The 26,487-nt window shown below is 41.8% G+C and overlaps 1 protein-coding gene across 3 annotated transcripts in view; it reads right to left on the bottom strand.

The window, feature by feature from the left end:
* FNBP1L (formin binding protein 1 like) overlaps positions 1-26,487 on the bottom strand; it is a 95,908-nt gene that overhangs the window by 5,735 nt on the left and 63,686 nt on the right. For 2 of the 3 annotated variants that reach the window (XM_077332925.1, XM_077332926.1), the window contains exons 3-13: positions 23,295-23,348; positions 20,085-20,232; positions 19,712-19,774; positions 18,386-18,490; positions 17,672-17,800; positions 16,666-16,812; positions 15,574-15,777; positions 13,812-13,970; positions 6,541-6,555; positions 1,313-1,422; positions 534-666 (exon numbers count right to left, since the gene is read on the bottom strand). In XM_077332925.1, the coding sequence (XP_077189040.1) occupies positions 534-666; positions 1,313-1,422; positions 6,541-6,555; positions 13,812-13,970; positions 15,574-15,777; positions 16,666-16,812; positions 17,672-17,800; positions 18,386-18,490; positions 19,712-19,774; positions 20,085-20,232; positions 23,295-23,348 (1,267 nt within the window). The remainder of the gene's footprint in view (positions 1-533; positions 667-1,312; positions 1,423-6,540; positions 6,556-13,811; positions 13,971-15,573; positions 15,778-16,665; positions 16,813-17,671; positions 17,801-18,385; positions 18,491-19,711; positions 19,775-20,084; positions 20,233-23,294; positions 23,349-26,487) is intronic. The other variant, XM_077332927.1, reaches the window with a different exon arrangement.

Genomic DNA, 26,487 nt, shown 5'->3' with positions numbered 1-26,487 from the left:
GATATCACAGGAAAAAAGGGTGGTGCAAAATGTTGGGTTGTTTAACAACCCAAGATGCTGCATAAAGATTCCCCCCGGTCCAACATCAGCAAAGGACAGACAATTGGCTAGGAAAAAGGAAACACCAGGAAGATGGGTTGCAGAAAATTGCAACTGGACAAGTTGGGCAGGTAAGCAAACAGAGACAGTCTGATTCAGCATGGAAAAAGGATAAATGGATTCATAAAAGAAAAACAGTGTGTGGGGGGGGGGAGACAGGATTTCCCCTCCCCGTAAGTCCTCACTAGCCTCTCTCAACACAGACAAAACTGTATCCACCAAAATATTGTTAATCTTGCAGGCAAAGTCTTCCCATATGATTTTTCTGCAAGTTCCTGGCAACATCAGATCTCTTTGATTAAAAAGCAGTTCATAGTTGTGACTTGGATGGAGACCCTTTCCCATGCAAGTACCCCTCTGGGATTTGGGAGGATGCTTGTGTAGGGGCCTCTAGCATTTTCACACACCAAAGAAACATTTTAATGTATTTTGACCTCATTTTTGTGTATTTCCATCCGGAGACGGTCCATGTTGCTCATAGTCTCTGCCAATTTCGGCTGAAGACTGCTTGGATCTCCCATCTGTGGATTTTTCTCATACACGTCTTTCATTTTAATGAGTGCGTCTCTATACAAAGGATGTAAAATTGATTAATAAAACATATTAGATGTATATTAATTGCTCCAAGGAATACTAAGCCTCAACATCCTTTCACTCTTATGTTCCTTATATCAGTGGTCCCCAACCTTTTTATCACCGGGGACCGGTCGACGCTTAACAATTTTACTGAGGCCCGGGGGGAGGGGTAGTCTTTTGCCAAGGGATGTCACCGCTGCCTGAGCCCCTGCTCCACTTGCTTTCCCACTGGGGGGGGGGGCACTGCCAGCAGCAGCTGTGCACTGTCACGTCGAGGGGGAGCCCCAGCTATGGCAGCCGCTGGAGAGTACCAAAGGTGAGCCGGCGGCAGAGTGGCAGGGCAGCCCCTGAGGCAGCAGACGGGGAAGAGGACGAGGAGGAGCCATGGCCTGGTACTGACTGATCAACGGACCAGTACCGGTCCAAGGACCGGGGGTTGGGGACCACTGCCTTATATGACTTTCTAGTGGGATGTATGGGCCAAGAGGAGGAAAGAGAAAATTCAGCTTGAAAACAACACTGACAAAACTGAACAATAATAGTAAGCTAAACTGACTACTTGTCTTAAACAAAGGATGGATAAACAGTCTCAAGACTAAGAATAAAGGCAAGAAATAGACAAAGAATAACAGCTTACTTTTGATCTGTCTCTTTCTGTAGTTCTCTGTTAAGTTCATCAATCCGCTGCTGCAACTTCTTTCGTCTCTGTTCTGGGGGCAGGTGGCTAAAATCTTCCTGTGCAGGACCCTGAATCAAAGGGAATGCAACCCTTGGTTTTAAAAAAATATGTAGCCACTGATTGATTAGTTCCACTGGTAGCTCTCACACAGCCAACTCCCTCCCCACATCGGGGTTAAAGAGAAACACAGGCCTTAGACTGAGATCACAACTGGATGCCCTAATAGTTGTCACTCAGCTTTTCTGGAACTTGAGATTTTCATTTTTCACATCATAGATCAGTGGTCCCCAACCTTTTTATCACTGGGGACTGGTCAACAGTTGACAATTTTACTAAGGCCCGGAGGGGGGGGTAGTCTTTTGCCGAGGGACGTCGCTGCCGCCGCTTGAGCCCCTACTCTACTTGCTTTCCCGCTGGCGCCCCTGACTTCCCACTGCCCACTGAGTGGCGCTGCCAACAACAGCTGCACAGTGCCACATCAAGGGGGAGCCCCAGCCATGGCGGCCACTGGAGAGCACCAAAGGTGAGCCGGCGGCAAAGTGGCAGGGCAGCCCCCAAGGCAGCAGCCCGGGAGGAGGACGAAGAGGAGCCGCAGCCCGGTCCCGACTGATCCACAGACTTGTCCCGGTTCCCAAATCCCAGACTGGGGGTTGGGGACCACTTTCATAGATGATAATCAGTATTATTATGCACAAGAGCAGGTTGGATCCAGATTGTCACAAGCGGAAGATTTCTAGAAAAGGATCTTCCTCACCTTCTCTCACAGCCCTCTTTGTGGTTGCTCCTGAAGCAAGAAAGGATAATTAAATGAAATTGCCCCTCTACATGCAGTGGTGTGCCTAGCCTATCAGAAGTGTGTGATTGTTAAGCCCCTGAGAAAGTGGGGGCTGGACTGAATGGCCCTTTGTGGTCTCTTCCAGCGTTGTGTGATTCTATTTGGCACCCAGAGCAGGCAGATAAGTGGGGCTTGGTGACGCATGGGATGTGGGCCTGAACCCTGTAGTTACCTCAGAAAAGCACCTGCCTGATCACTCAACACCCCACTGTCTTCACTGTAGGTGGTGGCAGAGGGGGCAGCCACCTGGGGCCACAAGTCACCCTATCGGAGGACTGGATGGGGGGGGGGGGTCAGCCTGTACAAGTATAGTGACGGCTAAATGAAAGGATGGGGGATCAGGGCATGGTTGCCCACCAATCCAGAGGTAAGGCCATGGAGGTTTGTGCCAGGTGATTGTCAGGCAGCACACCATAACAGGGGAGCACCATGCCCTATCTTGGGTCTACAGTGTCTGGCAGGCCACCACTGCACAGGGGCAGGTATCAGGAGTGTGGTCAGAAGCACCCAGATCCACTGTCAGGTGGGCATGGGTCACGGCTTACATGGTTCCCTCCCATCCTCAGACATGGTATGGGGCTGGGAACTGAGCAGAACTCTGTGGTTTTGCTAGCAGTTGCAGTGGAACCAGCCAGGAGGACTGTGGCACAAGGCAAACAGTGGCAGCTAGGGCACATGCCATGGCTGCCATACCCCAGGATTGTCTATATGCACAACAAGTTCCATGAATGTAGCAGAAGCTTGCACAAGCTCAAGCAGGAACAACTGGATGCAATTCTAACTGCCTGATTTAAACTCTCTTTCCCAAAAGTGTTGTATTATTCAGGAGGGTCACATAATAATCAGCAGACTATACAAAGCACTGTGCAAAAACCAACAACAACAAATGGTATTCTTCAGGTTTAGGTATATTGAACCTGAAAAAAATGGTATCTCGTGATATTCCTGAATCTCAATACTGTGGCATTCAGGCTCAGTTAGTACTTGGAATCGATCTGGGGGTATCTGGGGCTCATGGCAAGGAGCACCAAATTTGCAGCTGGCATCTCTCCTTTTTTAACACCCCCCCCCAACTTTTAAAAAGACCAGGGGGTCTTTTTAAGTCTAAAAACTGAGAAGTTCCAAATAGAATAAAAACTAAAAAGCACTACTAGAAAGCAAGGTCATGATTCTCAAACTGTGACCATTGACTGAGTCACAGTGGGCTGCCTCTTTTGTGACTTTACTACAAATAAATGCACTGATGTGCTCAGAATGAGGCAGCACATGGGCGAGGAATAACAGTGAGATTTGTAGATTAATGGAGGACAGCTGGAAAGACCCATATGCAGGCTAATCCAAGTATGGTTTAGGAACCAATGAAGGCAAAAAGATATTTCGAGTGCTAATATTGCATTAATGCTATTTTATTGAACAACTGCATGATTCAATTCAGTTAATATACTGAAGAGGAGATATAAGCAAAATCTTACTTAAAATATCGTAATGCTTCCCTCAATCATGCAGGTTCAAATTGTTATAATGTGCATGTTTTGGGGACAGAACTTATTCCCAAACATGATTCAACACTCATCCAAAGGATACTAGATCACTGCAGATATGACAGCAAATAATAAAAACAGATATTATCAGTATTTAGCACTGCCTCTTCACAGTCTCCTCCCGGAGCAAATTTCTCCTACTCCTTAATCATAGTTAGAGCAGTTCACTGACACACGTAATAACAATGCACTTTATAGGTTCATTTATTCTGTGCTCATGTTCTCTTGTCAGGCCTTCACACACCTATTTGCCAATAACACGTTTCTCACAAACTGAGCCCACCTGTCCCCCATTTAAGAGAGAGGAAGACAGATTTCCCATATTATGTTGTCCTTTGGAGCATCCAGCCTTAAAAAAAATCCAATTAGTTCTGAAGCAGGCAATAACTGGTCATGGTACGGGGGGGGGGGGGGGGTCAGTTCAATATGAGAAATCTCATATTAATGCAGTTGTAAAAATGGCTTTCTTCTGACTCAGCTAGCTTGAAAAATGGCCCCTTACCTTGAGAAGGCTGATCTGGCCACCTGGATCCATGCCATGGTGGCAACAAGACTAGACTTCCGTAATGCACTGTACATTGCTCTCCCTTCAAAATCAATTTGGAAACTCCAGTTGATTCAGAATGATGCAGCAGCTCAGCTACCATGAGGGAGCTAGATGGAGCAGGCAGATTACTTCCATTCTACAATCACCCCAATGGCTGCACACCACAGTAGGCCTATTCTAAAGTCTAAGTGATCGTAGTAGTGCCTACTATAGCTAGCTATCCAATCCAGCTAACTACAGAAGACCACAAAGTAGAATTGAAGAATTACTGATCATAATCAGTGGAACCAGGCTATATACATTCATTTGGATTTCCCTACTATTAAAACATACCACAAGTATAGTTGAAATTTAGTATGAATGTCTCAAGGACAATGTTCAGAAGCTACATTTAATTTTATTTCTACAAACACCCCAACTGAAGTCAATATAAGCAGCTTCTCGTTGATTGGTTGGTTAGGTTGGCGGCCCCACAATTAGCAAGCTCAGAGCTGTAAACAAGCTGTTATAAAGAAAGGATGTAAAGGGCCACCTATAAGCACATGTGATTAACAATTTAATAATCTAACTGTAGCACGAATCAGTAATTACAAGCTAAACAGGGATTCAGAAATCTGTGTGTCTTTGTAGTTCACCATCTGCTTAGAGAAGCTATTTCAAAGAGTTGTAAAAACAATTGAGCCTATTAAGTTAATCTTCTTTCAAAGCCTAACTGTGATATTCCTTTAAGGAAAAAATATCATACACATTCCTTTAAAAAGGATTGCTTAGGTTGTTGGAAATATGTACACTGAAAATGATGGTTTATGTAGGACTACACAGTTATTATGGTATTACTGTGATTAAATTATTGAGGCCCACCAATTTAAGTCTATGTCATTCAAGCAAGACAATTTTTTATATAGACTGTCTTGCTCTAACATAATTACATTAGTTATTCTTCACTGTAGGACAGGCTGCCCTCATCATATACAGAAGTGACACTATGGGCATTGTCCAGCAAAAATAATGCTGAAGTTCCACTGAAATCAATAGGATAAGCAGCACTATCCCAAGCATGTTTGCTCAAAAGTAAGCTCCACTGTATTCAATAAGTTAGGAGTACCCAGGATTTGCATGCTTCTGTTCTGTTTAACTTTTGTGGGAATCTATCCTGTAAATATCTTGAATTCAAATGTGACTAGTGCAGTTGACAAAATTGGGAGTCCTTCCTCTTCCCATAGCACTTCTCTTCTGCAATAAAATAGTGTTTACCTTGCATAGATACAGCTAGGTATTTGCACATGCATGAATACATGTGAGAGAATTTACACTCTCTCAATTCATATTCTTTCAAAATGTTTCATGTATTCTTTAACAACCCTAAAAAAGTAAAGGAGGTATACTCTGTATCTCACTGCCCTCTTTCTCCTCTCCTCACCTCTGGTCATACCTGTAAGCTCCAGTTATAAAAACAAAGCTAAGTCCTTTTAAGTCATACACAAAAGCATCTGATAGTTCAGTAACAATATGATGGATGAATTTTTAATTTTTAGAGAAGGAAAAGGATGCCCCAATTCATCTTGAATCACATGAATGTCGCTCCTATGGATATTACAGACCAAGTTCTAAACACCAGATTCCATTTCATATTTCATAGAACTTTCACAGTAGTATTAGCTGTGAAATTTTGATTTATTGTATGCTTGAAACACAGTAAATTGAAAAGTGATACAGATTTCAAAACAAAGAATCTTTCAACAGTAGCTTCTCACATCAACTCCTAAGATCAGAATATTCATTTATTTATGGGCCAGCCTAGAAAATCTACTACTTGTATGAAATATGTTAGGAAAGACTGCAATTCACTGATTTCTGCCACATAAAAAAACTGGCAGAAATCTAATCTGTTATTTAAAATTCTACTCTATGGAGTTGATGCCTACTATCCAGTGGTACTAAAAGCCATCATTTCTAAATACAAAACAACCCCCTTATTTTCATTCGATAGGGACAATGAAAGAACCTACCTCATTTGTTGGCTGAACTACCTTATCTACAAGTGATCTTAGATCTGTAATCAGTACAAATCAGGAGTCTGTCTTGTTCACAGAAAGCACAAATAATCATGAGACTGAAAGCAACAAAGGAAAGTATGTACAGTGACCAGAATAAGCGTTTCAACAACTGACTCAAAGCAATTATGAAATGGAGACGACTTCAGTAAGCTATTTTCATGCTGTTATTACAAAGTACAGCAGACAGACCAGCACACAGGCCTTACCGTCTTTATCGACCACTGACCAGGTCAGTTGAAAACAGAAAGAAACAGGAAGTTATTCACATGCTACTGATCGATTGCTCTTTAGGAAGAATTCTAAATGCAAAGCAGCCAACTCATTCTCACTGAATTAAAGAGGAGTTTACTCTTAAATATTGCATCCTTAATGCCAAACTTTTATAACATTCTTAGCACTTTCAGCTATCAACTTAATATACAGCCTTTGGCATGTTATGGAGATGACCAGCTACTGTAGTCAATGCACGTAGGCCTGTAAAATGTAAACTTCAATTTAACCTTGCTATTTTCAAAAAAAGGTACAACACTTATTGCCACACTGAAGAAAAACAAAGCACACAGGAACACCACACAAAGCAGCAGTATTAAATGATGGGAATGGTCTGCTCTACTATCAACAAAATCCTAAGCGATCTCCCCAAACGCCCAGAACTCAGCTTGCCAAGCAGAGCACACCCAAGCAGGAATTGCCCTTCAATTTTCAGTTAGTACCCCTTTGTGTTGCAGAGCTTCTACAACAGAGGGATATTTCACAAGCAGAGTGTGATTTATGACAGTCAGAATGTCAAGATTCAAGTACCTTTGGGCATAACCTGAAGTAGCTGTTTGGACAGTTAAGACTAGAAACTCAACCCTGTTGTCACATAACAGGACCTTATGACACTGTTGAAGGTCAGTTGCACCGACAGTGTAGGAAGATGCAAATGCAACTCTGGAGAACTGGTATCCAAAGACTTAAAGAAAAGCCTGACTGAGGTTACTTTCTATCCTAACAATTATCCTTGAAATTATGTGTGTGGCACTCTTTGTAGCATCAGTCAGGGCAAGCCATGGCTTAGTGGTAAAGCATCTGCTTGGCATGGACTGCAGGAGAAATGGGGCCAACCAGGATCTGCTGCAGGGGAAACCAAACCAACCCTAAGAATCTGCACGCAGCAGAGAAAGACAGCCCCGCTGCATGCAGATTCTAGGGCCAGCTTCTCTAGCAGCACAGTTTAAACTGCGCTTCAGGAGAAGCTAAGCAAACCCCAGGAGGAGGCTGGCTTTTAAAAAAAATATGGCTTTATTATTTGGGTCTATTGGACCAGAAACATGAATCAATATTTAAAAAAAATAAATAAATCAAATATTGGTATTTGTATCTGGGATTTTTCAGAAATCCTAAATTTGCCCCCTGTCCAACAGACCTGTACCAAAAAATAACATTGAAAAAAATTACACGCCCCTGAACAAAACATAGTCATCAGGCTTATAGCTGTCTGAGCTATCTCAAAACTGTAGACTTACGTGTTTACAACTAATGACAAAAAAGACAATGTGCCCTGACTTTCAAATTCTATTAATAAATTGTGGTTTGTTTCTTGCCCGTAAAAGTATTCTAGTCACGGATCAAAGACAATAAACAGTCATTTGTAAAAGAATGAGATTTAGATCTCATGACAAAGTGTGATTAGATCTAAACCAGGTAGTCTTCAATCTCAACATGAAAGTGGAGTGAGAGAAATTCGCAAGCCCAATGATTTCCTGCTGATTCTCCTCACAAATGGGATGTCTGAAGACACCCTGAATGTTTTAAGAGCTGAATCATTTGAACATGAAAATGACAGCAATGGAAAGACAAAAGTAATGTTTATTCATTTCATGTGGCTGGTTTCCCAGGTCACATTGCCTCTTGATTTCTACCAAATGACATCTGCTAGGTTTTCTCTCTCTCTATTCTTCTGCAGTCACAAAAGCAAACACACAGCTGTATTTATTATTACATTTGGATGGGTGATGTCAACAACAGCCTATACGTCCCTGAAGATTTCATTTGTTTTCAGTCATGCCCAGCTGCAGCTGGATGTGCTCCTGATGGCTGAAGGAAACTTCAAGGCTCTTGAGTAATACTGTCTTTAGTAATACTTTATGAAAGGGAAATAAATTGTTTCATAAGGACAGACCATTACACTGCTCTTTTCCATTAAAAAAGTTAACAGGGTGGCTCTTGGGGAACTGGAGCCATGTGACACAAGCAATTTAGTCAAATTATCATCTACACCAGGGGTAGTCAACCTGTGGTCCTCTAGATGTCCATGGACTACAATTCCCATGAGCTCATGGGAATTGTAGTCCACGGACATCTGGAGGACCACAGGTTGACTAACCCTGACCTACACTAATAAGAAGGGTTGCTTATAAAAGTTTTACGCTTCCCTTTCAATTGCACTCATATCAAATTTTGACCTGAAAAATGCTATCAATGATGCTTGGAGAGACAGTACAGCATAGAAGTTTAGAATGCCTGATCAGGACTGTGAAGACCCAGGTTCAAATATCTACCCAGCCATAAAGTTTACTGGATGACCCTGGATAAGTCGGTTCAGGGTATTTCCAAGCCCCGGACCCAGATGACTCAACCCCTCCCCCCCCAATGAAGAAAAAGAAGAATTGGTTCTTATATGCAGCTTTTCTCTACCCAAAGGCTCAAAGTGGCTTACAGTCGCCTTCCCTTTCCTCTCCCCACAACAGACACCCTGTGAGGTGGGTGAGGCTGAGAGAGCTGCTTTTACTCATAGGGCAAGCTAAAGGGGGTGTGGTGGAAAGGCTTGGAGCCCTCTGACAACCAAGAGGCCCAGGGGCCCCTGCTGTCAGGCCAAAAGGGCTGCAAGAAAAATCTAAAAATCCAGCTAAAAAGCTGAACCAGCTCTTTCCAGGATCAGCTGTTTAGTGGTCTACGGGGGGGGGGGGGCAGCCCAAGCAGATCCTGGGGAGAGAAGCCTTTATGTAGGGTCAGCTGTTCCTTGGGCTATGGGGCAGCGACTGCTCCCCTTGCATAGCTCAAGAAACAGCTGAATCAGCTCTGGCTCCCCTGTCAGGATTGGGGGAGGGGGGGACAGGCAGGAGCAGTCATCTCTGTGCCAGATCCTCCCCCCATCCAAGCCTGACTCCTCTGACTGGCACAGCCTGGCCAGGAGGGGGAACTGTTTTAAATCTCCCCCCACCTCACACAGCCCAAGCTGATCCCAGGGAGTGAAGCCTCTCCCCAGGATCAGTTGTTTGTCAGGCTGTGGGGGAGGGGCAGTTTAACCTCCCCCTAGCACAGCCCGACATGCCAGATTACCTTCTGCTCTTCCAAAGGGATGGAGATTACCATTCTGCTCCCAAATGGTGGGCAGGGCTGCCTATCAACTTGAAATACCACACCACTGATGTTTCCAGGACAGCAAGAAGTCCATCACTACCCCACTTCCTGGAACATTAAGAGGTGCTGCAGCATATCTGCTAAGATGAGCGTTGACTTGAACACAGCAGACACACTCAGCCCTACCACAAACCTCCAATCCAGAAATCAGGTAAAGGGTCATCGGAGGACCATGCCAGCAGCTGGCACAACCAGTTTGACTACAGCTATTTTGGTGAGGGTTTTGGTTCATGCTCCAGTTGATGCCCTTGCCTAGTAGTGAACAGAAAATGGAGGAAGGTAGACACTTTGGGCTCCCTGGAACAAGCCTGTGATAAAAATGTGGTAAGACACATAGTGCACCTCACAAAAGCATCTCTGGATTCAACTTGTTTGTTAAACCGAAGAAACATTTTGCTTCCTCTTTAAATGGTTATATGAACGAAGTGTTGGAGCAGGAGAATTTTGATAATAATTAATCACTTTCACTCAATCTTGTTCTCAAATATGATTAACAAACTTTTTATTTCAGATCAGAATTACTCTACATTTTCTATGGCTTATAGACTACATTCTCCTTGAAAGACAGATGGAATAGAGGAAGAATGATTGCAATTTCTGCAAGTAATTTGCTGAAGAACAGATTTTGTTACTGGGGTTTTTAATTTTTTTAAAATTCTGATGACTAATTCCTTATTGTCAGCTTCCTCTCTTTTTGAAGAAGAGTTGCTAGCTGTACATTCTCTTACAATAAAAACCAATTATTAAAAACTTAAACTGTAGAAGAACAAAGCTTCAACAATTAAGTAAACATAGACAATAAGGCCTATTGTCTAAACATAGACAATAATATATTCTGAATGCAGAATTAAGGCTCCTTACAGTCAAGATTCAGTATAGAGAAATTACTGAGTTGTGGAGTACTAACTCAAGAAAGACAAGTTAAAGGACTGGAGAAGACTGGATGTTATCCCAATCTTCAAAAAGGGAGGAGAAATGAATTGGGAAATGACATACCAGTGAGTCTGACTCAGTTGCAGGGAAGATAATGGAGTAGATTTTAAAGAAGATGATTTGCAAACAGCTGAAGGACAATTCAGTGATCAGGGGAAGTCAGCATGGAGATGTCTCCAACAGGTCTTGCTAGATGAACCTGGTTTCTTTCTTTGACTGAGTGATAGGCTTACTAAATTGTGGGAATTCAGTTGATGTTTACCTGGATTTCAGCAAGGCTTTTGACAAGATTCCCCATGATGTTCTAATGGAGGACTGCAGACTGGATTTTTGGATGGTTAGATGGATAGGGAACTGGTTAGAAAACAACACCCAAAGAGTAGTTGCCAGGGTCATGTCATCAGATTGGAGGGAGGTGAGCAGTGGAGTACCACAGGGCTCAGTACTGGGTCCAGTACTTTTCAACATTTTTATCAATGATCTGGATGAAGATGTGGGGGGACTATTAATTAAATTTATAGATGACACCAAATTGGGAGGTGTTGTGAACTTCTCAGAAGAGTTCAACAAGATCTGAACATGCTGGGTACTTGTGGACTGCAAGCTAAATATGAGCAGACAGCATAATGCAGAGGTAAAGAATGCAAACACAGTCTTGGGCTGGATCAACAGAGGCATCACATCAAAATCTCAAGATGTCATAGTCTCACTGTATACTGCATCAGTCAGACCGCATCTGGAGTACTGTGTGTGTTCTGGAGGCCTCCCTTCAAAAAAGATGTGGACAAAATTGAGAGGGTGCAGAGGAGAGCAATGAGGATGATCAGGGGACCAAGCCCTGTGAGGAAAGGCTGAGGAACTTGGAGAAGAGGAGGTTGAGAGGGGACATGATTGCTCTGTATAAGTATTTGAAAGGTTGTCACTTAGAGGAAGGAAGGGAGAGATTCCTTTTGGCAGCAAAGAATAGGACTGGCAGTAATGTGTTGAAATTACTGTAGAACAGTATGAGGGAAAAAATTACATACAGAGTAGTTCAGCAATGGAATTGGCTGCCCAAGAAGATAATGAGTTTCCCCTCCCCTCTTTAAGCAGCAGCTGGACAGACACTTATCATGGAAGTTTTAGGCTGATCTTGCATTGAGCAAGGGGTTGGACCAGGTAGCCTGTACGGCCCCTTCCAAATCTATGATTCTATAAAAGGAATGTAGTGAAAAAGAAACGGCAATGAAACCTGTGACAACAGTAAGACCGCTGGAAATCATTAACTGGAATTACTTAGCATATCTTTGTGGACTCTGATCTGCTTTTCTTTTCTTTGTTGTTAAAGATCAACACAGCACAGCTACAGCCAATACACAGTATTAGACTGGGTTCAGGTATAGTTTCCTAAAAATGTGGCAGACATAGTCAAACTTCTGGTTATTAGTACATAAGGATTTTAATCTCATCTCATAAATAATTATATATTTCACAGGCCACAGTGGGTAAAAGCACTCAGTATCAGTGACATAATGAGTGGTGCTAGGCACATGCTCAAAATTGTCCCAGGAATGAATTCCATTTGCAGAATATGCCATTATAAATTAGTAAATGCACTTCCTTGATTTATCTTAGAATGTGGCATTTAGTAGGAATCCATAATTTATGAAGTGACGTTTACTAAACAGCAAAAACCCCAACAACCCCCCTCCCCCAGGAAGCTAAAATAAATTAACCATTACTGTTGGAACACACTGCATTAAAAATCATACTATATTATAAGAAAGAGATCTTGCTTTACAGACCTGCATACTCTTTCTCTTAATCTGGAGGGAGACAGGGGCTCTTCTGTAACTGTTTCTCAGAAAATGGCTATTTAAGTACGGGCTTGTGCAATATGTAGTCCGTGAACTTATGAAAACTCACAGAACATGGCTTAACATATACATCTAAATAATAACAGAGATGCAAACAATTTACCGTATTCTCATAAAAACACACATAACCTCTTAAGAGGGGCATTCTATGTGCCATCTGTTGCTGGGTAGAAGCTGAAACTCAGTGGCCACCAGAGGGCAGTTAAGGTGAAATCAAAATAACCTTCTGTCTTTGGCTCCTGTGGCTTGTGTCCAGGCCCCACTGCAACAATGAAATGAACAACAATACTAAGCTGAGAGTACAACAGGCAGGTAAGCAAGTGGAAGGCAAATGTCTCTCACTTGGGTACACGTACCCAGTAGCCAGTGTGGCGGAGTGTACTGCACACTAAATTCTGGGGGATGTGGGTACAAATTCCCACTTTGGGAGGGAAGTCTGCTGCATGACCTCAGGTCAGTCTCTCACACTCAGCCTAACCTACCCTATCTCTGAGTGTTGAAAATGGAGAACACTTTAAGCAGCTTTGAGTTCCCATTAAAGAAAAAGGCAAAGTATAAATTAAGTAAAAAAAAAATTCCTGAAAAATCCAGAATCAGACATATATGATTCTATATTTACTACATTAAAATAAAAACCCACGAATTGCCCAAGGTCACCCCTTCAAGCTCCAATGGAAGTGTGGAGATTTGAACCAGCTTCTCCCACAGCATAATCCAGCTCTTTAACCCACCCGTGTGGTGTAGTGATTGGTGCTGGACTTCAGACTGGAAAGGCCTAGGTCCAAACTACTACTCAGTCACAAAGCTTGTTGGGTGATCTTTGGAATGAGTTAGCATCTCTCAGCCTGACCTATCTCACAAGATCGTTGGGAAGATTAAAGACAGTGGTGGATAAGAAGAGAGATGACAACCATGAGATCACTGGGAAGGGCAGGGCAGTGGTGAGATGTAGGTGGCTGTCAGAGTGGAATTGTAAAATGTCTGAAGCATGAGGAAAGTCTACAATCCTTAGTTGAAAATCAGCAAAGTGCCTTTGCCTATGGAACATTACTGGTTGTACACACATGGTTGTGACGGACTGTGAATCAGAGGCAGATGTTTCCAACAAACCTGTTAAGCTGAGCACAACTATTACACAGCAAACAACTAAGCATGATGACTTCTAATCAGATCACTGCTAGTCAAGAGCCTTATAATAAATGGAGAATGTTTTTCAAAAGCCACACCACAAGCACACTGTTCATAGCGGCCATCATGCACCTATGACCCATGACAAAACTTACCCCTCTTTTGAGGCTCCTGAAAGAAGAAATTCTGGGCTTCCCTGTTTTTATCTCACTCATGCAATAATGCACTTGTTCAATGGAGAATATGGGATACTGAGAACCATTAGAAGTACTGGACGTGTATAAACTAGTAGGGGTAAGGGGTGGGGACTGTGGCTGATACAGAAATAAAGAAAGGAACAGATAAGGCAAACATTCAAAGTGATCTGAAAATTCTGTCTTTTCCTTTTTACATAGAAACAGATAATAAACTTACATTTTGATACAATCTTTACCAGTGGAATCTCTGGTTATAATGCCACAAATTCAAAATACTCAGTTTAAGTTATAACAAATGTAACAGAAAAACCAATGCAGTGGAACAACTAGCATTCACTGTTGAATAATTATTACTCAACACAAAAGAGGATACAGCAGACTTTGGTGTTCTGCATAGCTATGATATACATATCCATGTTTCAAAAAGAAAAAAAAAACAGAAAGTAAACCAAGAAGATTTTTAAAAACCCTGTTTCAATGCCAGAAATCCTTCCCCATTCTCCCTCTCCAGTGCTAAGATTGCCAGGAAAACTAAATAAATGTTATGCATCGGTTGTTTGTTCCTGTATCTGAAGCATTCAGACATTTTGCATTCTGCTATAAATTTATACACGCATTTATAATGATTAAAGAATTTGTTTTTTAAAATGTCCTGGCCCCTAGAAATAGAAATCTGCAACTTCGTCTTCATAGCATTGTGCTTTCAAACTTCCTAAGACGTTCAAGTATTGGTTTCCCTTTAAATATTCAGATCTCTTCATACAGAGATATAGAAAGCATTTGCTTCAACAGAATTATTAACCTTGCAGTGAAGACAGAGCATCTCCCCAACAGAAGCAGAATTCCACCCAACACATAAAAGGACTGAATGAACACGATATAGTGCCAACTTCATAAAACCAAGCGTGTACAAAGCAACATTGCTTCCACTGATCTGACCAGTGCTCTCTACCTCTGAGCCCTGGTAGCCAAGAACCAGAAAGCCCAGGCATTCTTGGATGACAGACTAGCACATGGTACAACCTACAACAGCTAGGGAGTACTCCTGTCTAAGTATATCTGAGGTTTCTTAGGGCTTTGCTGCTGCACTGCCAAGAGTAGTGGGGGTTGTAGATCATAAACCATTTATGTTACTAAGCTGATGCTTCTGCCAATATGAACAAGAGGCAGTGAGTATTCTAGAAATACAAGTTGGGGACCCTTGATATTTGCAGGGAGGGGAATCGCTTTCCTCTACCATCACAGCCGCTAGGCTGGCACAGTTCCCAGCTACCACGCCCCCACACCTCCATCAATGCTGCTGCTACCTGGTTCCTTCACTGCCAGCTTGGGGAGGGGGAAGGCTTTTTTTATTTGGAGGAAATTTAAACCCCCCATGTATTTTTTAGGTGGGCAGATTTTTCCGCAAACATAGGGGACTCCTCAAGTTTGCAGAAAGATCTGTTTGGGGTAAGTGTGGCCCCAATCCACAGATCTACATATGCATATAGCTTGCTTGAGGAGGTTACCAACATTTCGATACAACAGCTAATTCATACAAGCAGTAAAACAAAGTTCATCATTAGCTTAACATCAAAACCTATTTATGGGGTCACACTTGAGAAATAGATATATAAATGTGGCATGGAACAGTATTTTGTTTCAAACAGATGGCATTTGATCCTCTAATAGCCAAATATTACAAATTCAATGTACAAATGTGTACATAATTTTTTTTTACCTTTGGTTTCTTTCCAAAAAGCCACAGCTTGCCCTTTGCTTTGCCCACAGTGGTTTTTGCATCAATTTTCATCCCTTCCTGCTTTGGTGTACTGATTGTTCCATCAGAAACAGTCCTGTAAATGTGCTGACTGTAATCTTCAAAGGGAAAATCTCCAGGAGGCTCAAAACCAGACTTGAAGGAGTCTATTACGATCTGAGAGTCCTTGATGGGAGAGATACAAAGCTTATAAAATGATTACACAAAACACTAATGGTTTAATTGAAGGGATTTAACAGTCCAATAGATGCAACATGCATAGCTAAAAAGAGACTTCCAGAAATCATTACTTTTCCAGACAGACTTAATTCCGTTTACAGAAAAAAGTTTTCTGCATCTTTGTTATGCACCAGCACTTAAAGCAATTTAGATATGATGAAGTTGCAGAAAGAATAGAAACTACAAATAGCCAGTGAGTCCTATTCTTCCATATCCCCAATCTCCACCCAACAAATGGGCAAACTCCCAAATTGTATACAGCTTCACCTGTATAAAAATGAGGTGACTAAATATAAAACTCTGACATGGTTCATCATTCCAGTTGGTAACACAAACAAAATGCCCTCAATAAAATGCTGAATAGCTTAAGAGGAAGAATAGCATCATGTAACAAACTGGGCAAACATTGTAATCAGAGTCTATCATGCAGGCATTAAGGTACACTATGAATTAGCCTAAAGAGAGAAAATGGGGGGGGGGGGATCTCTGTAATAACCACCAAAATACTCTACATTCACCTACATGTAGTGCAAAATTTATTACTTCCCAAACAGAATTCACGCAACCGTACAAAGACCCAAGAAGGGCTAAAACCAACCTCCAGTCTGCAAAGCCTGGTGAGGCCCAGCCCAAAACAAAAAGAGAAGGGGGTCACAGCACAAGATTGGTGGGTCTCTTTCAGCTTGATGGATCACTAATTCTGCAAGTGTGTTATCTGTATTATTTCCTAATGTGGCCATGTGTGATCATTATCAGTTAACGTGATCCAATTAGATGGATTTGCTTCTAATGCTATGTGCTTAATATAGATGTGACAGCACCAGTGCAACTTACCCGACGCTCATCTACTGATTTTGCTGCAGAAATCATTCCATCTAAACATTTTGAGATGATCGGGATAACTTTGCGCTCAGAATCAGCAAACCCTTTATAGCATTCACTGAGTTTGATGGTTCTTCGTTCATCCATTTCTTGAAGATGCTACAACGACAAGAAAGAATACCTGAGCATCCTTTACAGTTTGATACACTTTATAGGTAGACAGTCTATATGTATTGGGTCACATCTCTGTTATTTTAGTTTTGCTTCTTCAATAAATCATGCAGGGAGGACCTGATCTTCAGATATTCAGTACAAACATACTATAAAATTTAACCATTTCCTATATTAATTTCTCTATTTATTACAAGAAAAATTGTGATTGAAAATATTTTAAATACCCATTTCCAACGGTTACTTGTTTTTCTAGTAGTATGGAAAACACATTTACAGCTGACACTGTTATCCTGGAAAAAAAGTTTCTTCAAAAATGTATTCAGATTTCTGAAGTATTAAGAAATCCAAACAACAGATTTTTCATTTTTGAAAACATTAGAGAGTACGACAAGGAAGTGTTTTGCTTACATAGCTCTCTTGATAAAGATGCTGATCCACAGAAAACAATCATGGTGGGATTCTTGACACTGAACCTAGGAAACCTAAGGCCTTCCTTTAGTTCTCTGCTATCATGGTGTCAAACAAGATTTTGTGTCTGAAAAGCAACCAGGTTGCTAGCAGTCTAATACCAATGCCTCTGCCCTATCAAAATAGCACAGGGGGTACTCTGGGCTGTAGCAGGAGATGACAAAGTCCCACTCCAAAGACAGAAATCCCTTCAGTCAGAGATTTTCCATGAAATCCAAGCAAAGGTTCAGGTGTGCAGCTTTCAGAATTGTTGTTAACAAAATAGATCTGCTAAACCAAAAGGAACAGTCGCTGCGATATATTTACTTGTGTATGTTGAAAACCTGAGGTACACCTAGAAACTCTAATTTATTTGCACAGAAAATGCAAGACTTACCTTGTAAATCTGAGGAATGACAATATAGAAATGCTTGTGCTGTTCACCATTGAAATTTTGCAGCTGGGCAGCATACTCGTTTTTGTTTTCATCAGCCATGTGTGTACGCAAGTTTAACTGCTGCTTGGCCTGACAAGAGACACACAGATAATTAAGTCTTATTGGTATTTTAAATACAATATTACTTAGCAACATGTTCATCACACACAAAAGTGTAATTTTTGGTTAGCATTTGCAATATTTTAGTATGTTTTAGTATGTTTAAGGTATCTTTTCCTTAGATTTTGCAGGGCCATAGAGTATTTTATCATATATGAACATTCATAACCATTTTTATATCCTCTACAATGTTAGCTTGTAACTATTTGGAAGAAAAGGTAAAGCACTGTTTGAAAATATTATTTAACAATCTAGGATAACTAAATAAGAGTAAGAGAGACTGCCTGATTAAGGGAGCACAGCTCCACTGATCTGTCTGTGCAGTGCTCAGGCACCAACAAAATAAACAAGTATGGCATGTACTCCTGAGAAGTATATCTGAAAAGATTCTGTCATGTTTACCCATTAAAAGTAGTCTACTAAAATTTCCTTTTGCCAATTGTTACGGAGGTGATGATATTTAGGTTGGTCAAAATACTCATTCAGTGTGCCCTGTAAAAAACATAACACTATTCCACCAGAGTGATGGTGTTCAAAAATTATAGCATCATTTACTTTTTCAACATCCGCTTTAGTTGCATTGGTATCATTGTCCAGTCTTTCGTAGCACTGCTGAGCCTTCTCTGCTTCTCTGCACTCTCTCTCAAATTTCTTTTTGCTCTACAAAGTAATGAAGGCATATTAGCATTACAGATCAAAGTACTATTTTATTTTAGAAATACATATTTATAGCTCAGAGCGTAACATTTCATACTACCCCTGAGTGCCTGCGGTATGTACTGTAAAGCTCTTTAAGTGCTTTGCAGCTACCTTGTGTGACTTTGACTTTTCTTTCCTCACCATTCCACCAAGTCCTTAGGGCAGTGTTTTCAAGATGCTTATGCCGCTTCCCAGAGAAGGCAGCCCATGGTGCAACAAGGAAACACTGACAGGCAATGGGAGGGAGAGGAAACATGGGTTGCATATAGCACTCTGGTTAGCAGAAAAAGGAATGAGCCAAGGCCTTTCCAGATGATCACATTACAGCACAATACAGTCACAGTTGTTATTTACTGCACCGTATTAATACATCTTACCTCATCTTTGTACAGAAAGACACAGATAAAAAGATTTTTTAAAAGAGTCGGTTTAATTCAAACATTCACCAGGCCAATGCTCCAGTCTGCATGGCAGAGGCCCATCCCTTCCATTATGCATATGTCATGTGTAAGAAAAATTGTTTCGTGCAGAGGATGTGTATGTGATGGATAACACAGGATTGCATAAATCTGGACATACATATGGGCTTCTTGACACTTTGCCTGTCTCATATGGAGGAAATAACTATGCCTCCACTCTGTCACATGAACTGGAATGCTAGTGGGGTAAATATATGAAAAGCAGCAAAGGCTGTGCCAGTGCTATGAACCATCATCATGCCTCTGATCTCCCTAGTAACAACTGGCACAAGTCCCTTACTAAACATAAATACTACCACAATTTCTTTGAGCAATTCTGAGCTTATAGATCACTGACAAAACTCTCACAAGTTTGAAAAGAACTGATTGCACCATTTACTCAGATCTTCCATTCTATTAAGATGTTGCCCTGGGCAACCACAACAGAGCCATGGGGCTGGGAGGTATGTCCAATAAATTCTAAACTGAATCCTAGTTCGTAAATCCTTCAAGTCACTATTCCTATAAATAATGCCCTGCTTATTTAGAAATTAGCACCATGATGACATAGTAATTTATCTTGTCTGTTTAACAAGGAAACCAGTGTGATGGGTCAGTGATAACTAGGTTAACACACAATTCCTTTATTTGCCAACAATTGCCAACCAAGATGTATAATCCTAAGGTGAACAGGAAAGAAAGGAAGGCAGGAAAGAACACTCACATTATCCATCTGCTTCCAACACATTTCAAGATACTGTTGAGCTTTTCGACCTTCTTGAAGGTGCTGCAAAATTTTGAACAAGAATGGTTAAAATAACTTTGAGAAGATATCAATACATATATATATACAAACTGCAGAACTTATTTAAGCTCAGATGGGTAAAGATGAACAGAAAGTAATACTATATTAAGAGTAAAGAAAAATGATTTTAAAAAAATCCAACTTTAATAATGCTTAGAGAAAATGTATATTACACTGCTCATCCAGCAGAAGAGGCCAGTCTAAATTTGTTGCCACACACACACACACACACACACACACACACACACAGCTTAGCAATATAACAGCGCCAACTAAAAAAAGAATTCTTTACCATTTTCCTTTCAGTCTTGAGTTCCTGGGAATATCTCAGCAGTTCTCCATATACCCTGTATCCCAGTTCTTCTGCTACTACTTCTCGCTGTCCTGCGTAGTCATTTAACTCATTAAGGATATTATAAAAGGCTATACATGAGGTAAACCTGGTAAAACACAGAGGAAAGGGGGGAAAAAAGGTTACAATTTTTATTTCATAAAGGGATTAATGAAATAGATCAGCATGGTATTGATGCCTTCAGGGGTAGTCAAACTGCGGCCCTCCAAATGTCCATGGACTACAATTCCCATGAGCCCCTGCCAGCAAATGCTGCCAGGGGCTCATGCGAAATGTAGTCCATGGACATCTGGAGGGCCACAGTTTAACTATCCCTGCCTTAGGCAAATGTTAGTTCAACTGCTGGAAGAGACACACAATGAAGATGCCCAACGCACACTTCACACACAGTTTTTATGGAGACAGATTTCAAGAAGTAGAAAAGAATAAAGAATACTACCTGGAAGGCCCTGCAGTATACTGGTACATCCTAAGATGCAAAATGGAAGGACTGAGTTTAGAAATAGCCTTAAATTCCTAGGCTTGGGAAGCTGAACTTGTTGCAGAGATGATTTGCTTGGTCTTGAGGGTTGAACATGCCAATCATACCACTCACATGCATCCCGATGGGTGATCTACTGAACAAGTTTGCTACCAGCTCTGGAGACAGCTGCCTGTTTGCCTGCTCACCTCCTGGGATGGAGGGAAAGGTGCCACACTATTTATTGCTGGCACTAAAAAAGGGGGAGCAGGAAGGGGAGGAAGGAAAAAAAGTAAGGGTAGAGAGTATGTGAAAAGGGGAGAAAGAAACAAACAGAGTCACTGTATTTAAAACAGACCTCTCTCATAAACCTGTGTGGGAATGTGTGCCCTCTCTAACGTTGGCCTCCTGAACTCTCATTATCAGAACTGGCAAGAAGTATATTATCCATAATTCCTAGAAAATGTTAGAGTATAATGCAGGAGCTCACAATTATCTTTAATGAGAAATAAAAGTTAACATTGTAAAAAACTGAACTCCATTCAGTGTTTCACTGTTAGGCTAGATGATCCACAGGGACCTTAGTAACTATGACTGTTATCTTCTTTTGAATGATGGGTTTCCTTTTTTAAAAGAACTGTAAAGACATGAGAAAAAATGCTCTCTAACCTGGACATACTCCTTATGCTGTGTTTCCAAGGCAACAATGGAATAACCTTAGTTTATCTGCATCTGTCTTAAAACAGCCATGCAATGCAAGTCAGTGTATTGATAGAATGATGCTTTCAATGGAAAAAGGGTCTGTGGGTTCACCCCCTATAGTATGCTGAAATGGTACTGATTACATGAAGTACAAAACAGTAGAAAGTTATTCCTTAAACACGTAAAAAGAAGGAAAAAAGCCATCCCACATAGCAAGCCCACAATCTATGACAATCTCTAAAACAGGGGTAGTCAACCTGTGGTCCTCCAGATGTTCATGGACTACAATTCCCATGAGCCCCGGCCAGAAAACAATGACAAGGGCTCATGGGAATTGTAGTCCATTGACATCTGGAGGACTACAGGTTGACTACCCCTGCTCTAAAGCACTTTGCAGCTTCAGAGAGGAATGGGTACTCATACTTTTGTTTACCATGCGGTGTTTTCCAATGCAAAAGGTTATCCCACTTGAGGACAGAAGAATAACAACCCAAATTACATGTCTAGACTTTTGAAGAAAAAAAATTAAAAATTTAGATCTCTTTTCAATCTCTTGCAGAAAGTACTTTCCAATCTCAAACCTGCATATTCCATAGGAGAGCCATGTTTGCTGTTTTTGGCTGCAGCAAAGTGCCTGTGCTAAACCAATCGAAGGTCATTGACTTCAGTGTATAACTCTGCTTACGATTACACTGCAAGAGACCTAAGGGTTGTAATGCTATGAACTGAACAAAGCTGATATTTTCTGCCTCTCTCAACCTGTCCAAAAAGCTGAAGCGGAGAGTTTGTGTACTTCATGGTCAAAATGCTGTTAAGCATGGAGGGTTGCAATCAAGAATGAAAACCAAGAAAAATTGTTCTTCCATTCATGAATTTTCAAAAGGCTCAGCTGATACAGGATTCCTTCTGTTCACTGCAGCCCCTCATAGCATTTTGTTTATGAGCCTCCTGTGACTCTGCCTCGGGGGTCTGCTGGGAGAAGGAGAAGGAAGGAAAGATCCACCTAGGGCCAGAAGGCAGAACACTACAGTCCTAATACTTTTATGCTGGCTTATTTTTTCCCTGCCCTTTATAGAATGCTCTGTTACTCTCAGAAGTATTAGGGATAGATCCAGAAGAACTCTTCTGTTGGTGTACCAACATTAAAACAGCAGTTCTGCTGGTAGATTGCCCTCCTCCATTGCACATCTCCAGGAACAGAATCTTATGGGGAATCAATGGGTACAACAAAAAGGAGGAAACAAGGAGGTCCCATTTTGTAAGCTGCTCATGAAACTATTTCCAACAATCCTTCTCCGATGTTTAAAATTTTAGAGAAACATGCTTTATTTGTTTTTGTTAACTTGAAGACCCCATTTTGTTATTGTTGTTGTTGCTGTTGTTATTGTATTTATTACCCGCCCTCTCTCTGGTGACTCAGGATGGGTTACAACAAAACAGGAGTACATAAATAGAATGAAATCCAATATTAAAACTTAATTAAATTAGTTAATTGGAAACATTAAAACTATTACCAACTGTTGCCTGTTTTTCTCTCTACTACAAGAAAGGTCAGGGGGAAGGTCATAAGACCCCTTACTTGGAGTAAATTTGATAGATTTCCGGCATGGAGGCCAGCATTTCCAGACATCATTTTGGCCTCAACCATAGGCCTGGCAGAACAAGGTCCTATAGGGCTCAGATTTCATTCAGTAGAGTGTGCCATTAGGCTGGGGCCAGGGTCCAAAAATCCCTGGCCCTGGTTGAGGCCAATTTAATCTCCTCGTAGCTGGGGATTCTGAACAGATTTTGGTCTATAGATCTTAAAGTTCTCTGGGGGACAGAATTCTCCACACATTTACATCTCTCAGATCAATGAGGTATACATATGTAAACCTGCATTTAGTGATGGGGACACTTTCAAATTACCTGCTTAGAATAAACTGACTAGAACAATTGTCTGGTTTTGTCTGGCACTTTTAATAAAAATAATTGACATTAATTTTTACCTGGGTTCTTCATCTTTGGATGACCGTTTAGGACAGTACTTCTTTACCAGATTTCTGTTAAAGAAAGAAAAAATTATAACAGCTATAAAAGCACCTTCTAACTAGGTTTCAAAATATTGCTGAAGGATCAGATTTCATTCCTGGAGAACAGGGAAACTGGCATTTGCCCAGAATGCTCAATTCTTTATGCAGTGGATTTACATACCTTAGCAATAACTCAAAGAATGACCTTGTTGATTGTGTATATCAACAGGAATACTCCTTGATTCATCACTACACTACAATTTTGGTTTACTTAATAACAGTAAATTTTTAGACACAAATGCGCCTAGAAGTCCATACCAAAACTTTCCAACATCAAAAACGCAATAATCCTTTTATTCATTAACACAGAAAAAAAATCTGTACTTCTTTTTCCTGTGTAAAATTTAAGGCGTTGTCATACAGAAAATGAAGCATCTCTATTAAGCATCAGGGTATTTTAAGTGCCTTAATATCCGCCAAACACTTCCCTGCCAAATTAGCTGAACAATGCCCTTCATATTAATAAAAGTAAACATTGCACCTGAATCCTCAGACTTCCATATGCAGTGGGCAGAAGTATGGGAAATGGGAAACGTGTTACATTTCTGAGCCAGTTGGAACAAAGTCACCCTATTGTGTTAATCTCTTGCGCCTCAAGATAACATTTAGGGATGGACACGAACTATGTGAGGAGCCAAAACTCAGTGATGAATTCTGGCTGGATTGGGGCTTGGGAGGTGATGTTCGGCACGCATGTGAAGAAATCTCCGAGCTTTTAGGCATGGCTTTGGGCAGTTTGAAAAATGCAAACCATCCAGAAACTCTATCGCAAAAATGCTATGCAATTATATGTGTGTGTTGGAAAGGGGGTGTTTTCCAGTCTTAGAAACACAAATAGAGACCCTCCAAAGCTTGACAGACACTGCTGCCTGCCAGTAACAGAATTCGCATTCATCCCAATGGGACTCAGATCTATATAACTGTACAATGAACACACATTCCCTTTGTGGGTGTTATGGTTTTGAATGGAGAGAGTGTACTTGTGAAAAAGCTCGGCTGGTCGGCGTGGAAGGGGATTGCTTAGCTAGCTTACTCAGTCAGGGGGCAGGGGGCTTTCCTTTGCCCCTGGTTCCTTTGTGTTGTGTTTCGGTTTTTGTTCGTATGCTTGCTGCAAAGGGTGGACAAATTAGGATTATATTCCTCTTTCACATAGCAAGAATTTTTATTTAGTGGGATTCTCCAGATGTCTGTTTCCTTGATAGTTTCCCTTCCTTTATCTTTTCATTTTATTTCACACACCCTGTTTGGGTTGCATTAAGACTCTTTGGGTATTTTTTCAGGCTGGGGGGGGGGTGTTTCAATTCTCTGCCATTTTATCCTCATGTGCATACACACACATACACACATTTGGATGCTTTTGATTTTTGGTCATCTGTAGTTTTCTTTTATATCCATTCTTGACTTTACTAACCACTGCTCTTCATTTAAATCCCCTTACTGACCTGCTTCTCTTTGAGGGGTGATCTGTGTTTCCCAGCCTGCCTCCCTTTCCTTTGTGCCAAGTGGTTGTGGGTGATGAGTACTGCCTACCCTCAGAGAAGGATCCCCCCAGCACATTATTGGGAATCTATGCACCCACTTCCCCTGTGTTGTACATGTCCACAGAGTTTTTGGTGTTGCTACAGAATCTAAAATCTGTTTAGAAAGAAGGACTGTGAAGAGCCTAATGGCAGTGACTTGGAGAGTGGTGGGGGATCATCTCCATCCCATGATTCCCAACTCTCTCCTGCACCTACTTCCGTCAGTAAACTGCCATCTAGCACTCCCTGGCCCAATGCTGGAAGTAGCTGTGTCTCCCACCTGCTCAAATCAGGGGCATGGCGGCATAATTTCACTCTGCCACATGGAAATACTTCCACACCCGTGCATGGTGGAGTGTGCCACACTTGTGTTCAGAGGGACTGGGACCCACAACATTCGGCCACCACCATTCTCCATAGGCACCTGCAAAGGGCACACCCCAGTTTGTTGCTGCTGGCAGGAGGGTTGGCTGCTAGTGGGAGGCAGAAGAGGCCCATTCGTACTCAGTAGGGTGAGGCACAAGTCACCCTCCAAGAGGTTATGCTCACTGGAATATTGCCAATGCTGTGGAAAAGGACAAGGGGAAGGGTCAGGAAACAATCACTTGGCCCTGCTCTACAGACGCCCTGACTATGGTGGGAGGAGAAGCTGAGGAGACACAGCTATGCACAACCATGCAGGTGGCTCATGGGCCCAGGGCAGGAGGGTTGGCCCTGCTCAGTAATCACCTTGACTGTCATGTGAGACTGGGCTCAGAGAGGTGCAGCCATCCACAATTGTGAGGGTGGCTCCTGGGCAAGGTGGGAGGGCTGGTCCTGCACTGCAGTACATTGCAAAGCACTTCAGACACCTACTATGCAGGAAGCTCCCAGACCAGGGCAGAGGGGGTTGGCTCCTCTAAATTCATCTGGTTGTTAAAGACAGCATGGGCCCAGCCAGGGACACACTGATCTGCATCACTGCCAGCAACAGTTCTCTCCAACATGTTTTCGGGGAGGGGAATGTTCATCCCAGAGAGACCCACTGCAAGTCTGATGCCTCCTAGGTCACATACAATCTGTCCTGTCAATTCTACGGCCATGAATATATAACTGACAACATTTCCCCCAAATCACTTTCCTCAGGGGGCATTCTTTGGTGATTTGTAATTCAGAAGCTGCCAGGAGAGGGCATATAGTGGGGTCAACCCAGGGTGGTCCATCACAAGTTTGATGCCTCAAGCTCACACAGGTCCCACTCTATACACTCCTGAACCCATACCGGACATCTCAATAAAAAGCACTTTCCTCGGGGAACCTCATTGGGCTGTCCATAACTTGGACCCCCAAAATCCAATCCGCACATAACTTGTAGGGAGTGTAGGGAGGCATCCTGGGGAGGTGTGCCATTAGTTTATAGAAACACAGAATGATAAGAGTTGGAAGCGGCCATGCAAGCCATTTAGTTCAATCTCCTGCTCAATGCAAGATCAACCTAAAGCATCCATGAGAAGTATCTATTCAGTCTCTGCTTAAAGACTGCTAGTGAGGAGAAGCTCTTTGATGTCCAACTTGCTTAGGGGCCATTCTATACACACCAGAATGCATGC

This window comes from Paroedura picta, chromosome 4 (assembly GCF_049243985.1).
Source record: "Paroedura picta isolate Pp20150507F chromosome 4, Ppicta_v3.0, whole genome shotgun sequence".
NCBI lineage: Eukaryota > Metazoa > Chordata > Lepidosauria > Squamata > Gekkonidae > Paroedura > Paroedura picta.
The sequence above is the reverse complement of the archived record's forward strand: the minus strand, read 5'-3'. Positions and strand labels throughout refer to the sequence as shown.